General features: G+C 41.6%; 1 protein-coding gene and 1 pseudogene across 1 annotated transcript; both read right to left on the bottom strand.

The window, feature by feature from the left end:
• Nucleotides 1-1,662: 1,662 nt before the first annotated feature.
• On the bottom strand, nucleotides 1,663-8,771 carry LOC114093890 (small ribosomal subunit protein uS2-like; annotated as a pseudogene).
• On the bottom strand, nucleotides 8,456-12,312 carry Cxcr4 (C-X-C motif chemokine receptor 4). Its single transcript, XM_027936782.2, has 2 exons — nucleotides 12,202-12,312; nucleotides 8,456-10,050 (listed from the first exon to the last, which is right to left on the bottom strand). Exons 1-2 carry the CDS (start codon nucleotides 12,214-12,216, stop codon nucleotides 9,007-9,009), a joined length of 1,059 nt encoding a protein of 352 aa, XP_027792583.1. The 5' UTR covers nucleotides 12,217-12,312; the 3' UTR covers nucleotides 8,456-9,006.
• Between the last annotated feature and the right edge of the window lie 3,850 nt (nucleotides 12,313-16,162).

The raw sequence follows: 16,162 nt of genomic DNA, 5'->3' as shown, positions 1-16,162 counted from the left end.
GCATATACCCTGTGCATATCCTCCCTAATGCTTTTTTGGTGATTTTTAAAAATTAAAGCTTTATAGTTATACATACTAGTTGGATTCATCTTGATAAACTCATACATGCATGTAGTTTGATTTTTGTTCATGATTCCACATTTCCCTCACCCTTTTCCTTCCTGTCCTCCCTCCTCTCTCCCATTCTGCTTCTTCTACTCTACTAGACTTTTGCTCATCTATTAATTTATATTTGATTGATTCTTTTATACCTTCTAAAGGTGAAGTTCCCTTTCATATATTTATCTATCCGCACAACATGATTCATTCTGCATTGACTTCCCTTACCCATCCCTCCACTTTGCCTCTGGATCTTCTTCTTCTACATTACTTATCTGTATGTTATTCTATATTTCCCTCCCCCTTTCCTTTATTTCACTCTAGTTTCTGCATATGACAGAAAACATTCAACCTTTATTTGAGTTTTTGAGTCTGGCTTATTTCACTTAGCATGAAGTTCTCCATTTCCATCCATTTACCAGCAAATACTATAGTTTCATTTTTTTTATACCACAGTTTCTTAATCCATTAATCTACTGATGGGCACCTGTATTGATTCCATAAGTTAACTATTGTGAATTGTGCTGCTATAAACATTAAAGTAGTTGTATCGCTATAGTATGCCAATTTTAGATCTTTTGGGAAAACACCAAAAAATATCTGGGTCATATGGTGGTTCCATTCCTAGCTTTTTGAGGAATCGCCATGTTGCTTTCCAGAGTGGTTGTATTAGTCTGCAGTCCCACCAACAATGTACAAGTATACCCTTTCCCCCAAAACCTATCTCACATTTATTATTGTTTGTATTCTTGACCATTGCCATTCTGACTGGAGTGAGATGAAATCTTAGTATAGTTTAGATTGGCATTTCCCTGATTGCTAAAGATGTAGAACATGTTTTTTTCATATATTTGTTGGCAATTTATGTTTCTTCTTTTGAGAAGTTTTCTGTTTAGTTCTTTTGCCTGTTTGTTTTTTGAGATCTTTGTATATTTTGGATATTAATTCCCTATTGGAGGAGTAGATGGCCAAGATTTTCTCCCATTCTGTAGGCTCTTTCTTCATGTTCTTAATCATTTCCTTTGCTGTGTGGAAAATTTTCAGTTTGATGGCATTCCACTTATTGATTCTTGGTTTTATTTCTTATGTTTTCCTCCCTTATACTTTATTTTGCTTCTATTTTTATTATTGTACTGGGGATTGAACCCAGGACTTCCCACATGCTAGGTAACTGCTCAACCACTGAGCTATATCTCCAGGCTTTTAAATTTTATTTTGAGACAGGCTCTTGCTAAGTTTCCCTGGCTGTCCTCAAACTTATTATCCTTCTGCCTTGGCTTCCTGAGTAGCTATGAATACAAACACACACCACCACACCTGGCCTCTCTTATACTTTAAAACATCTCTAGATTATTTATGTTACCAAATACAATATGAATGCTATTTAAACAGTTGTTATGTTGTGTTATTTAGGGAATAAATAAGAAAAGCCTGTAGTTGTTCGGCACAGATACAATTGTCTTTCTGAATATTTATTTATTTATTTTTAAATTTGTTTAGAAACTGGAGTTTATTTTCTGTAACTTTATTTCCATTTTGCTTAAGTGTCTGCAGAAGCATAGCTCAAGACCACATGGTGGTTGTTCCTACCCACTCAGTGGCCTGAACAGTGGGAGCTGCAGATCAGTCTTTGATGGGGGGGCTGGGAACTGCTGGATAGACACAGAAGGCACCTTGCATGTGCCTTCAGACTAGCCTGCAACAGCAAATTGAGTAGCATGAACTCAGGAGTGGTCCATTCACCCTTGGTCAGAACTTTTCCAGCAGCAGTCTGCTCTTCCTTTACAATATCTTAAGTGTCTCCGTTGGTGTAGAGATCAGGCTTGACCTCCCAAGGGTGCTCACAAATGCATAGAACTTCTCGGGCCCACACAGTGAGCTCCCTTGTGCCCAGAATGGCAGTGTCCATGTAGCGTAGAGGAGATTCTGTGTTACTCAGAGCAACGGTAGGAAAATTGACATAAGACGCTTCTGTGAAAGGCTGGTGGTCAGCCTGGAAGGCTCCCTGGATCTGGTTAGTGAAGGTTTCAGGAGTGAAGTGGCCAGCAATAGGAGTGGTTCTCATGGCAGCTGTAAGCTTCAGCATAGCCCTCAGGCCGGTATTCCTGAAGGATATGACACTGACATCAGCAGGGTTTTCTTTCTTTCTTTTAACTAGAGCATTATAACTATACATAGTATTTGGGTTCATTTTGACAACATCATGCATGCAAGGATTTTGATTTCAATCCCCATTCCCACCCTCCTGTGCTTTCCCTCCCCTCCATTCTCCCCCTGCCTCCCTCCTCTACTCTACTAAACTTCCTTTCATACACACACATATATATATATATATATGTATACAATACACATAAACATACATATATAAAATATGTATTTACATATACAATATATATGTATGAAAGGAAGTTTAGTTTATATATATAAAGGTGAAATTCCCTTTGGTAGCTTTATATATAATTATCACATGATTTTGTTAAATTCATTTCATTTATCTTCCCCTTCCTTCCTCCCTCACTTCCGTTTTCTCATTACTCCACTGATCTTCCCTGTATCTTTATGATATCTGATCCCCTCCCTAACTGCCTTCTTTCCTTTGTTTTGCTCTAGCTTCCACATACAATCCACCCTTTATTTTCTGAGCCTGGTTTGTTCCACTTAGCATGATTTTTTTTTCCATTTCTGTCCATTTACCAGCAAATGCCATTATTTTGTTGTTCTTTAGGTTGAGCAAAACTCCATTGTGTATGTATATTTTCTTAATCTATTCATCTATTGCTGAGCATCTGGTTGATTCCATAACTGGCTGTTGTGAATTGTGCTGCTACAAACATTGAGGTGACTATATTGCTATAATATGCTGAATTTTGTTCTTTTAGGAAAATACTGAAGACTGGGGTAGCTGGGTCATATGGTGGTTCCATCCTTAGTTTTTTGAGGAATCTCCACACTGCTCTCCAGAGTGGTTGTATTAATTTGCAGTCCCAGCAACAATATATGAGTGTACTTTTTTTTCCTACAATGTAAGAGTATACATTTTTTCACCAGCATTTATTATTATTCATGTTCTCGATCGTTGCCAATCTGACTGGAGTGAGATGAAATCTTAGTGTAGTTTGCATTTCCCTAATTGCTGGAGAAGATCAGCAAGGTTTTCAGTGGCAATAATGGCATGAGCTGCCAGCAGAAGCTTCTCCCAGATCCTCTTCAGATTTATGATGTAGCTGCCATCATTTTTCCTTTTGAAGACATATTGTTCTATTAGGAAATCAAGATTGGTGCCACCCAAGTGGGTTCATGCTGCAAGGAATTTGAGAACATCCTCCTCCTTCATTTGCAGGACATTAAGGGCTCTGATATTGTGACAGTTTCCCTTTAAGTCACAACAGGAATTAAGGATGCTGCCATATGAACCCTTCTTGGGTGACGTGGAGAGCCTGAATATCTTTAATCTGCAGTTGGTTGAATCTGTGGATGTGGAATCTACAGGGATGGAAGGTCAACAGTAATAGGAAGATTGAATTGGAAACTGGAAACTGGGTAGAAACTTTGATTTCTTAAAATGTTGAAAATTAAAAGTCTGAAAGTTGTTTAGCTAATTTTCAAGCACCTTCCACTTACTGTGAACAGCTTTCATACCTGCCTGGTCCAGAGTGTTGTTTAATAAATGATTGTGAAAGAATGAAGGAAACCAAATCATACATGCAAACATGAATTAGAATGCTTAGAGAATGGTGTGTGCTCAGAAATAGAAATTTATGGAAGTCATTTGTTCATTCAACAAAATATTTTGAACTCCTACTGTGTGCAAGGCACAGTGTATCAGGTTCATCTGAAATCCTTTTTATTACAACTGTTAATAGTGAAACTCTTTCTAAAATGTTGGTGTCTGCTTTGTACATCAGGTGAGTGTCTAGTATTCAACGTTGAAGAGTATTGAGTATGAAGGATCCTTCTGACATTGTGGTTATTATGCTGAATATTGTTTAACACCATAGCAATTAATAAAGTCCCTCTAGTGCTTAAAAGGTCTCACTTGGGTGTAAGACTGCCTGGGTTAAAATCCAGGCTTTATCATTCATTAAATATGTGATAATGGGTCAAATTTAAGCAACTTCTATGAGTCAGTTTCCCCATCTATAATAGACAAATAATAGTACTATGTAACAGTTATTGAATAATGAATAATCAAAGTGCTTGGTGTATAGAAATTCCTTAAGGTACATGATAACTGTTAATGTTATCACATAGGACTTGACCTGGAAATAGAAAAGAGAGAAATTTGGACTAAATATATAGATAGAGCACTTCAAGGTATGCCCTAGAATTTAGAGGTTCTGTTTTAATGTTATTTGTAATGTGCATAGAGTAAAAAGCATAGCCCTTTTATTTATAGTTTAACTTTTTTGATAGTATCCTTGCCTAAAAGTGGAAAGAGCAATATCTAACTGGCAGGAGCTCTTGTAATCTGAGTACGTTAGTGCCTGAGATGTAATGGCTCTCAGTATGTATTACTTTCTTTCCATCAGAGTCAAATATGAGGAAGTAATTCCTTTTAATTTACAGTGTTGATGAGTTGGGTTCTGGTTAGTTGAACTGTAATATGTAAATGAATTTAATCGTGGACTACCTCTGCCAGATAAACATTTCACACCTGGTACAGACACCTTTGTTTGTCTGATTTTGAAAAATGCTTTCCCCTTCTGAGCCCCTTTAACATTGTGGATCCCTCAACTCGGCCTGTAATCAACTTGCATTTTCACTTGAAAGGATTTTTCAGATGATTTAGAAGATTTTAATTGTTGGACTTAATAGGATTGATTTAAATTAATCCGAGTCAGTTGCAGACAATGGAACAATGGGCTGGTACCTCATCATTCCTTGTTTATTTTTTAAATAAAAGGAGAAAAATGGGAAGTGTTCCAAATTGAGTCACAGGCACTGATGAGGATTAAATGAGTAAACATTGTAGGTTTTAGAGAGAAAGAAACTTGAAGGGAATCAGAGAATCTTTAGCAGTCACCGTTTTAGCATTTATTGTCCTGTGTGGGATAGTTTCCTAGCATGGGATGCAGCAGCCTGTCAAGAAATAGAGGAGACCTGGTGAGGGACTGCTTTCAGGTTCATAGATGGTGCCTTGAAGTCATATTCTCACATGGTGGAAGGGGCTAATTGGGTTTCTGGAGTATCTTTTCTAAGGGTACTAATCCCAATGATTAGGGCTATGCCCTTATGACCTAATCACTTCCCAAAGGCCCTACCTTGTAATACCTTCATCTTGGAGGTTAAGATTTCAACATAGGAATTTTGGTAGGATATAAACATTTACACCATGGCAGATTCAAGCTCTTTGTGGATTCATGTTATTTTCCAGAATTATACTGATGTGTGTGTGTGTGTGTGTGTGTGTTGCTGGGGCGCTCTGTCACTGACCTACAACCCAAGCTCCTTTTTAATTTTATTTTGAGACAAATTCTCATTAAGTTGCCAAGGCTGAACTCAAACTTGTAATCCTCCTGTCTTAGCTTCCCAAGTGGCTGGGATTACAGGTGCATGCTACCACAACTAGCCTGGAGGTATCTTTATTTTGATAATCACTGTAACCTTAAAAAAGGGTTCTCAACTTTGAGCACTACTATAGATGATTCTTTGTTGTGGATGCTGTCCTCAGTTTTGTAGGATATTTAGCAACATCTCTGGCCCCTGTACACTAGATGCTAGTAGCACCTCATCTGTAGTGCCCATGTTTCTAGACCTTACCAAATGTTCCCTGGGGGGAAAATTGCCCCAGTTGAGGACCATTGCTTTTAAAGAATTCATTTCAACGACTTTATTAATCCATGAGGCACTAACATCTCTCTTAGGCTGTGCTCTCAGAAAAGTCATTCATCTGGCTACTTGTGGATCTCTCTGGCACTAAGAGGCTTGGGTGCATTGGCAGCCAGGTGGAAGATGGCTTTAAAGTGGGCTGGGCAAATCCTTATGATGCCAGGCTGCAATGCTGCATTTCTGTTAGGGCATACTGGATTGTGTCCCAAAGTAATTTGGATTTTGGTTTTAGGGTTCCTTGCCCCTCCTTAATAAGTATTATCTGGGAACAATGAAATTCAATTATTTTGGGAGTCTTTATTTAATGTCTGATGATGCCAGAAGAAAGTCACAGACAATTAGTTTGATTATTAAAACAAAGCCTGCTTTTTCTTAAAAGAATACCCTGGAATCATTATTTTAACATAGCCACAAAAGGAGCTAGGAAGCCCACAATAAGGGAGATAAATTGCCAAGTGACAGTTTAAGAAAACAAAAGTTTTTCAAGATAAAATCATCCACATTCCTCCCTAGTTACTGACTTAATGTTATTAACAAGTCAGATCTCATATCTATGCCATTATTGGCATGCATACAATTTAAATATTTTAGTTTTCATTATACAATTGGATCTACATTACTGACCTTCAAGGGCCCCATTCACAGGGGTAGAGGAGAAGGAACAATCACCTACTTCATGAGAGGGTGGCTAGCCAACTGGCTTTCCCTGCATTGTCAAACTACCACATAGGGAAGGCTTTGGAGCTACTCTGATCAGAGCAGGCTAGGGATAGAATGGGGGTGGGGAGAGCCTTTTGGTGCAGGGAGAGAGCCAAAGCTTTTTTTTCCCCCTTTTGAAAAAGAGCTATCCCACCTTTGTTCCAAGGGAGAATGAAATATCCATTAAGACTGGTGACACTGGGAATTTTGTTTCGGCTCAGTTCCTTTTGTTGTGACTCCACGGCAAAGGAGAGGAATTTGGGGTAAGAAGGTTTTCAAGCCAAGATGAGAAAGAAAAGGAATTCCTTCCAAGGATTTCTTTTATTGTCTCTCAGAGAATAAATATTTATAGCGAAGGTTCAAGTGAAGTCTGTCACAGTGGTCATGGCTTTAAGACTAAGCCTTTGAGAGAGTACATCTAAAACTATGCTTAAATGAAGGGTGATCCAATTAGGCTTCCTAGGGAAAACCAAGAAACCTCAAGATAATTTCCTATCTCAAATCTAATTGTGTTCTCAAGTGGAATAGGAATACCAGTCTGAATTATCCCAGTTCCATAGACTGCAGCAAAAATGTACAGCCAAATTAGATTCTATTTTAAGTAATTAAGTTATTTCCCTTCACAGGATCTATAATTTGTCTTGAACAAATGTGATTTGCTTTAGAAAGATAAGGCATTGCAATTTTTCCTCCAAAATGGATTTTCTTTGCCAGAAACAATTACCACAAGTCGACCAAGTATTGCCTTAATTATATCCCACTCATTTTCTGAGTGCATGCCTGGAGCATTCTGTTCCAAAGTGAGGTAGGTATGGCCACTACAGTCTGGAAATTATCTTAAACTGGAGACCGGAGGTGAAATTTACTCAAGAGCCTGTGGCTTGCACAATGGTAGTGTAAATAGCTACAGTGATATTACATAAGACTCCAAAATCTTGTGCAAAATATGGGCAATGAGGAGCTTGCTTCAGTAGACCTTTCTTTTGTGCTTTAAAAAGCACTAATATTAACTTTTAGCTGCTTGGCTGAGCCTTTCAAAGGAGGTATGAGATGTTGCAATAGATGAAGAATAAAAAAGTGTTAGAATTTGCATAGGAGATATTGCAAGAAGGGTATTTTGGGTATGGTTAATTTTATGAAGAAAACATTCACTTTTGGCCTTATTTTCAATAACAATTCGGTTGAAATATGACCAGGTGTTCTGGGGGACAATAGTGGGTAATGGTTAAGAGCAAAAGCTGGAACAGTTAAGTAGGATCAGCTCTTGGCTCTACCTGTTAAAAATTCGAGTTCTGGAAAGTCTCTGAACCTCATTTCCCTCCTCTGTAAAAAGGGAGTGATGGCATCTATACAGAAAGGGTTAGATGAGAAGAGCATGCTCCTGACCTGGATTACACAAGGGGAAAGCAACAGTAAAATCCAAACACTACTGCATGCTATTCCTTCTTCACATGCACATATCCTTCTGAAAGATGATCTTTAATAATGGGCACTGGATGAACATTTCCAGACTTCCATCAGAGTTGAAATCGTGGTTAGAGCTTTGGATGACTTACCGTGAGTTAAGAGACATGTTTCCTGGTATGAAATATTGGCTCTGCTAATGATCACATGCCTTGGACCAAGTTACTTAGGCTTTCTGTGCCTCAGTTTCCTCCTCTATAAAATGTTAAGTAATAACAGAAGCAGAAACTATTATAGATAAGTGTAAATAAAATATTACCAGAAAAATACCTTTGCTTGTATTTGGTATGCCATAAACATGTCTATTATTTTTGTCTTCTGCCAACCAAGGGGATGTTAACAGAAACCAGAACAAAACATCAAGGAAGTTTATCATGTACTTTTATTAACAACTTAATACAAGACTGTACATTGTAGGTGCTGAAATCAACCCATTCCTGAAAACTGAAAAACCAGTATTTTTATACCACTTAAGACTTTGGTTATAAGTGCTGTCTTCTAGAGCAAAATCACACAGTGTAACCAAACAACTTAAGAAAAGGGGAGAAATAAAAAGATGTTCCACTGGAATGGAAAGATTATTTATGCACAAACAGCTGAGGATAATTTCTAGCTTTACGTGATTCACTACACACTCTAGAATGTTCAGTTCCCTTTTCTAAAGTCCTACAACCAGACATACAGCAACTAAGAACTTGGCCACAGGTCCTGCCTAGACACTCATTAACATGAAACAAACAAAAAAATATTTATATAAATAAGTCAATTAAACCTCACAAAAACTAAAAAACACAAGACAAAAATCCAACAGTCATTAAAAACTGTACAGTATTGGTCAGTCTTTTATATCTGAAAAACGTGTAACTTAAAAAAAAGTTCTTTTTCATATTAAAAAAAAAGTCTTTTACATCAACGTTAGCTGGAGTGAAAACTTGAAGACTCAGACTCAGTTGAAACAGAAGAATGTCCACCTCGTTTGCCTTTGGAGAGAATCTTGAGGCTGGACCCTCTGCTCACAGAGGTGAGTGCATGCTGGGCTGAGGTTTTAAATTTGGCTCCAAGGAAGGCATAGAGGATGGGATTCAGGCAACAGTGGAAAAATGCAAGGGCCTCGGTGATGGAAATCCACTTGTGCACAGTGTTCTCAAATTCACATCCTTGTTTGATGATTTCTAGAAGAATGAAAGAGTCGATACTGATCCCAATGTAGTAGGGCAGCCAGCAGGCAAAGAAAGCCAGGATGAGGATGACGGTGGTCTTGAGTGCCTTGCGCTTCTGGTGGCCCTTGGAGTGTGACAGCTTAGAGATGATAATGCAATAGCAGGACAGGATGACAATACCAGGCAGGATAAGGCCAACCATGATGTGCTGAAACTGGAATACAACTACCCACAAGTCATTGGGGTAAAAGCGGTCACAGATATATTTCCCTTCTGCCTCACTGATATTGGCAAAGATGAAATCAGGAATAGTTAGCAGGAGAGCAGGGATCCAGACGCCAACATACACCGCCTTTTCAGCCAACAGCTTTCTTGGCCTCTGACTATTGGTGGCATGAACAATGGCCAGGTATCGGTCCAGACTGATAAAGGCCAGGATGAGGACACTACTATACAGGTTGACAGTATAGATGACATGAACTGCTTTGCATAGAAATTTCCCAAAGTACCAATTTGCCACAGCATCAACAGCCCAGAATGGAAGCGTGATGACAAAAAGGAGGTCGGCCACTGACAGATGCAGCCTGTACTTGTCCGTCATGCTTCTCAATTTCTTCTGGTAACCCATGACCAGGATCACCAATCCGTTGCCCACAATGCCAGTCAAAAAGATGATGGAGTAGATGGTGGGCAGGAAGATACGGTTGAAATGGGCACTTTCCTCCCGGAAGCAGGGTTCCTTTATAGAGTCATAGTCCCCTGAGCCCAATTCCTCTGAGTAGTTATCTGAGGTGTATATCTGCAAAAGAGGCAAGGGTACACATTCACTTCCAAGGTCAGCAGACACTACCCAAGTTTTAAAAAAATGTTTCTGGGTATTAAAAGCAAACAATTTATTGTGTGTGCGCATATATTTATTTATTTAAACCCAATTCAGGTCAGCCTTCTTCAGGAAATTCTAAAGTACTGGGGAAAGACCCAAGAGAATTATTATAGAATCCTACAGCCATACTCCCCATCTTCCCCCATAGTTACTTCATTATATCCCTCTTTAGTGGAACCAATTACAAGATTCTTTGTTTAGAACAAAAGGGCGCTGAGACTCTGAGGGTTTCAAAGTCACATCTTGGCTAACTCTTCTGCCCCGCCCACTAGAGGAAAGGAAAAAAAAAAAAAAAGAAAAAAGTACAAGGGAGAGAGAGAGAAAAAAAAAAAAACACACCAAACATACACACAAAGAGGCCACTCCCAGGCGGCATGGGGTGGGGGCAATGTGGGTGTAGAATCTAGGGTTGCAGGAGGAGCTGGGATTAACTTTTTGTATGAAGATCAGCCAAGAGAGGCCAGAGGGAAGGAAGGAACAGACGGGGGAGGGAGGGGGCTTCACAATCCTGAAGTCTTTTATTCTTTTAAAACGCAAAATATTGTTTTTCCCACGCCGGTCTAAATACAAACCATTCTGCGCTTCAAGCAACACGTAGTGGGGAAGGAGACTGCGGCATTAAAGCGAGGCCTTTTAGGGCTTGAAGTATTGAGAGAAATTGTCAGAAACGAGCAAATGGCACCCCCTTAGTCCAAACCGACGCTCCTTGGGGGCGTGGGCCTCTTTTGCCATCCTCGTGTTTATTACTTGGCGCGTTTGAGACGTTAGGGAGCGCGGCATTTTCCTGGGTGGGGAAAGTCACGGGGTCTGCACTCGTGGTCCGCGCCCCAAGTTTCATTTCCTCACTCTCCCAGGTCGCCTTCCACCCTGCCACCGATCCAGTTGAAGGGGTCGGAAGGGGGCAGTTGGAAGCCTCCAGGCATTGGGCTTACGAGGGGTGGGATCACCCCGCCCCACCACAGCCGAGCCGCTGCCCACCACACCCACATCTACAACAGGCTGGTAGCGGCTCCGGGGGTTCCGCCCGATTGTGCGGCCAGGCTTACCCCTCAGGGTGCTAAAGAGAGATTGGGCGGCTCCGTGGTGAGCTCCTTTGAATTGCGCGCCGCGGGAGGAAATGAAAAGCCTCCCTGGCAAGGAGGTTTCAAAAGGCTTCAGGAAACCACCGACGGTTAAGCGACGCAATAGGTTCGAAGACAGCCAAACGGTCTCCCCGCTTGCACCTGTTCTTCGCCCGGGAGACCAGGCAGCCCAGGTGCTGTCCCAATACCCCTGCTACTTCAGTGCCTGCTGCACACACCTCGGGGCCAGAAGTTCAATGTGCCTGCCTCCTTCGACCTCTGCACAATCCCAAACTTCGAGGCCCCACTAGGGGCAAGCGAAGCGCTTCGGGCACCGCACCTTTTTTCTCAATCCCAAGGAGTGCGGATTGCTCCCAACCACCTCCCGGCTGCTGCCACAGCTTTGACCCCTCAACCAAGCAGCGCAATGCGCCTGCCAGACTTTCCCGCCGTCTGCCCACTGTGCCCGAGTCTGGCACACCTCTGCTGGCCGCACGGAGTTAAGCTAACGTGCGCCCAAAGGCAAGAAACAGTCTCCAAGAGCTTGTGCTCGACTTTAACCTAGGACGCAGAATACTTCTGGAAAATCAGCCCAGGAGCGCTGACCCCCGCCTCTAGGTTCAGATAATGTAACTCGCTCCAAGACACCCACTTTCCTGGGAGGAAGAGACCAAGGTTCTGAATACTGGGGCAAAGCGCGCGCCTTCCCTGCACTTGGGCAAAATGTTATGTTTGCAAACAGCGTGCGCCGCAGGACTCAAGGGGGAGACACATGCAGCCGCATGAACCCTCATTTCAATTTTTTCCCCTCAACTTTCAGGGGGGAAAAAAAAGAATTCCAATCTTAACCCACCACATAGCCATAGTCCTGAAAATTTCTTTCCATGTCCCTTCTTTGGGGCATGGTCATATCCAATGTTCTGGTCCCTTTTGCCCGCTCCGAGAGCGGCTGAGCTCTAAGTTCAAGCGTCTGTACGTTTAGCACAAAGGTTGGAACTGGACTTACACTGATCCCTTCCATGGTAGCCGCTCCTTCTCCAGTCGCGGAAGCCACGGGAGAATTCAGGTCCTCAGGGTCACTTTGCTACCTGCTGCAACAGCCAACAGATTGAAGTTTCTGGCCGAAGCCGGACTTTTATAAAAACACGCTCGCAAAACAGCGCATGCGCAGTTAAGAGGGCGGGGGGGCGTGTTTGGGGAGAAGGACTGGCAACCATGAGGAGGACGGAGGGGCGGGGCCTAGGGGTGAGCTGCTTGGGGAGCTCCAGAGCCTTAGTGGATCACCGATGGTCACTTTTGAAAGTCCAGAGTAGGGTATAACGTCCCCGAATTTGGGGGAAAGCCTTATGCGTCTGGAGGGAGGCGGGAAGCGCGACCGTGAGACGCATCTCTGCGTGGTGAGTGCGACAATTCTCACTCACGTGGATGGAATCCAGACCTGGAAATGCTACAGATGGAGACACTGAGGTCCAGAGAGGGGAAGTGACTTACGATAGTAACCCAACCAGTAGGCGGCAATGTTGAAAATGGGGCCGAGCGTCTGACTCCATTCCCCGCTCTTTCAGCAGATGCTGTCCATTCGGCAGATTTTTGTAAAGGTGCTTCGGAGCAAAACTGTGTGCAACTTTATGTGAATAATCATAGTAATTACATCAGGGTCAGGCGTAAGTAATCAGGAAACACCTTTCAGAAGAAGATAGGATTTGATACAATTCTTGAGACTAACAGAGAAGTAGAAGTGTGTTCCTGGGAGGAAATGCACAATAGTGACAACCAATTCATGAATAATATTTTTGTGTGTGCGATTATTAAAAGTGTTTGGCGATTGGGACTTTCTGTAACATCACAAGGAATTTAGAATCACTTGCTCATTCTCTTAAAATGTGTGGATGGTAACATCACAGAGATGCATTTAGTCAACAGATTATGCACAAAGGGCCGACTGTGTGCCACGTGCCGGGGAGGGGGAGCATCCTTGGAAACTGGAGACCGGCCGCAGAGACGAAGTGCCTTGGGATTCAAAGCCTGGACTGAACCAGGTTTCCGCGCCGCATCCGTTGTCTTCCACGGTTGTGTGCGGAGAACAGCTTTAGCACAAACGAGAAATTAGGTTGAGGGGCGGGGCGGGGACTGGACGGTTAAAGCAGCCCCAGACGGGCTGGGGTTTGCAGTAGGCGTCCAGACATAAATTTCCAGCCCCTCGCCACTTCCCGCCTGCGTCTCGCCTGGGTGCGGCGGGGAGCGAGGGAGGGGCGGGGCTGAGAATCAGTGCGACTGCACACGGAGGGACCGCAGGAGTCCTAGCTGGTTCCCAGGTAGGAGCTTCGGGTCCTGAGACCTGTGGTTGCGCGACGGCACGGACCCCAGATTGCACTCTCCTATCTTGGGACAGCCCTAAGGAGAGGATTTGTCCAGAGTGGACCCTGAGCAGTACCCCACCTTTACTTTATCAAAGGAAAAGCTTTCGGTTTAGAGGTGTTTCGGGAGACTGAGACCCTTTTCCCTACTGAGCATGATTTTCTTCTTTTGTAAGGGCCGGCTCCCTAATGTTTGCCTTTGAAGGTTTCCCTGTACACTGCATTTTAGCATATACAGGAAAGCTGATATTGGGGGTCAGGTGGAACCCACAAAACCCTCCAAATGACATACAAAAACTCAAAAGCACTTTTATTAAAACGTCTAAACACAACTTCAGGATTTTCTTATTTTCATAAGCTAGTTAGGACAGGCAGAAGATCCGTTGAAGGACTGGAATTTCAGACGGGCTACAGGACTTGCATTTTGGGAAGCTTTGTAGTGACGGGATCAGTATGTTTTATCCTGGAATGACAGCTGTGTTGTAACTCCAAAATCCATTCTTCACAATGGCAAAAATCTGAAAGGTGGAATCTCTCAAACTTGCCCCCAAAGGAAGAGAGGATATATCCCTAGTAGAATGATTTGAATAATAAATATTTGTTGATTGTTTGCAGACAAAAGAAGTCTGCGTTTATCTGAACGCTCCTTTTAAGGATCATTTTAAGATAAGAGGAAACAAAAGAACAATGAAATGCTATTTAGTGACTATAAATTAGCCCAAATTTTTTTCTTTCAAAGATAATATTTGGCTTTGGGCTTTGAAAAGAGCAGCTGTCTCTATCTCTAACTACTGGTAGAAGTGTGGGTTGGGACAGCCTCAGTGAAAAGTATTTTATATTCAGCAGGAACCTTAGGACAGTAATTTCACCTATAGAAATTTATCCTAAGGAAGAAAGACTTATGCCACATTAATAATAGTTAATAATTAACTTATGACCATTAATAATAGTGAAATATCTGAACAATACCATAAGTCCATTGTTGGTGGATAGTTGAGATTTTGGTACATCTATATATGAAATTCCCTGTGGACATTGCAGATAATGTTGTGAAGAATTTTTAGTAACATGGGAAAATATGAAACAATAAGTGCCAAAAACAGGATTCAAAACTGTGTATATAGTGTAATCTCAATTTTGTTAAAATACACATTTAGGAAAAGCTAGGATGAAAAATGAAATATTTATAGGAAGCTTCATTGGCTAGATAATTATATTTGATTTTTACTTTCTTCCTTGCATTTTAACACTTTCCATTTTTTTCTAAAATAGTAATGAAGCATTTTCATATTCAGAAAAATGTCAATAAATTTTAACAAAAAAGAAAAAAAAAGAATCAGAATGCCTCCTTTCTCATACCTTTCTACTTCCTAAAGTATTCACTAGATGTGATAAATTTTTCCATGATAGTCGTCCTTGTTTTCTCCCCGCTAATCTTACCTAAACCGCTGTTTTCAGAACCCTATGATATACTTTAAAAAACAAACAAAACTCAAACATTGATTGCTTGTTAAATGCAACCAACCCCAGATAATCTCCTCAACAATTCTGTAAGGCAGGTGCCATTACTTCTCTTCCTTAGGTAAAGAAAATAAGGTCTGGAGAGGATGAGCAACTTGCCTGTGACCACACAGTGAGGATCTGCACTCAGTCTGTCTGGCTCCAGAGCTCCGGCTTGTTCCACTCCATTACAATGTCTCCCTTTTTCTGGCCATTGCAATTTACCCTCTGAAAGCTGCATCCTCTGGAAGGTCATTTGACATTTACTTACCTAGTGCTTGAGTGGCATCTCTTATGAAGCAATCCAACTTTTAAATGCATGTAGGTCTTTATTCCTCTCCCCTAAATATTCTTTCCTATGTGGCTCTGAGAACAGATCCAAGATTAGGGGCTGTCAGGGCTTTGGCAGTGTCCCCAAGTTCTCAAGTTGGCTTTAGCCCAGGGAATTACTAGCCTTGGCCATGGTTTGGAGGAGATGCTTGCAAATCAAGTGACATGGTGGCAAGCATCCTGCCACCTCCTGTTGCTCTCTCTGTAGCTGGTTGATTCATGTGTAAGTCTATGTGTACTTATGTGTTTGACAGAAAGCTGTACTCTGTTCCAAAATAGGCTTCAGGTCAGAGACAGAAGACAGCTTAGGGACAGTCCTCTTCCTGAAGGTGGATGGCAGGAGACAGGGATCCTAAAGGCCTGAAGAATATATAGCATCCTCCTGTCCTCTCACAGACCCTTCCAATCTCTTTAAAATGTTTGATAGCTTTTGCTTCTGAAAGAGAAAAAATAGTACAAACTTCCTTGATGGTTGTAGGGGATACTCAAAGGGATAAAGTTAATGTTTTCCCAAGTAATTAAAAAAAAAGAAAGAAAAGAAAAAGAGAAAGCAAGCCTGTTTTTCCCCAAGGGTCATGTAATTCTAGCAATAGGTTACAAATCTCAAAGAGACAATGCTATCAAATGTCAACTATTTGCAAGGTGGTGTTAAGTGAAATGGTCTCCTGCCTGACCACACCCAGCCCACTCCTCCTTCTCTAATGCCTTCTGTCTCCAACACTTACAGGTGGAAAATGACTTTGGAAAAGAAACTTAAGCCTTAGAACTTAAGCAGCTCTA

The sequence above is a fragment of the Marmota flaviventris genome, chromosome 11 (genome assembly GCF_047511675.1).
Source record: "Marmota flaviventris isolate mMarFla1 chromosome 11, mMarFla1.hap1, whole genome shotgun sequence".
NCBI lineage: Eukaryota > Metazoa > Chordata > Mammalia > Rodentia > Sciuridae > Marmota > Marmota flaviventris.
This window is presented reverse-complemented; position numbering and strand designations above follow the sequence as displayed.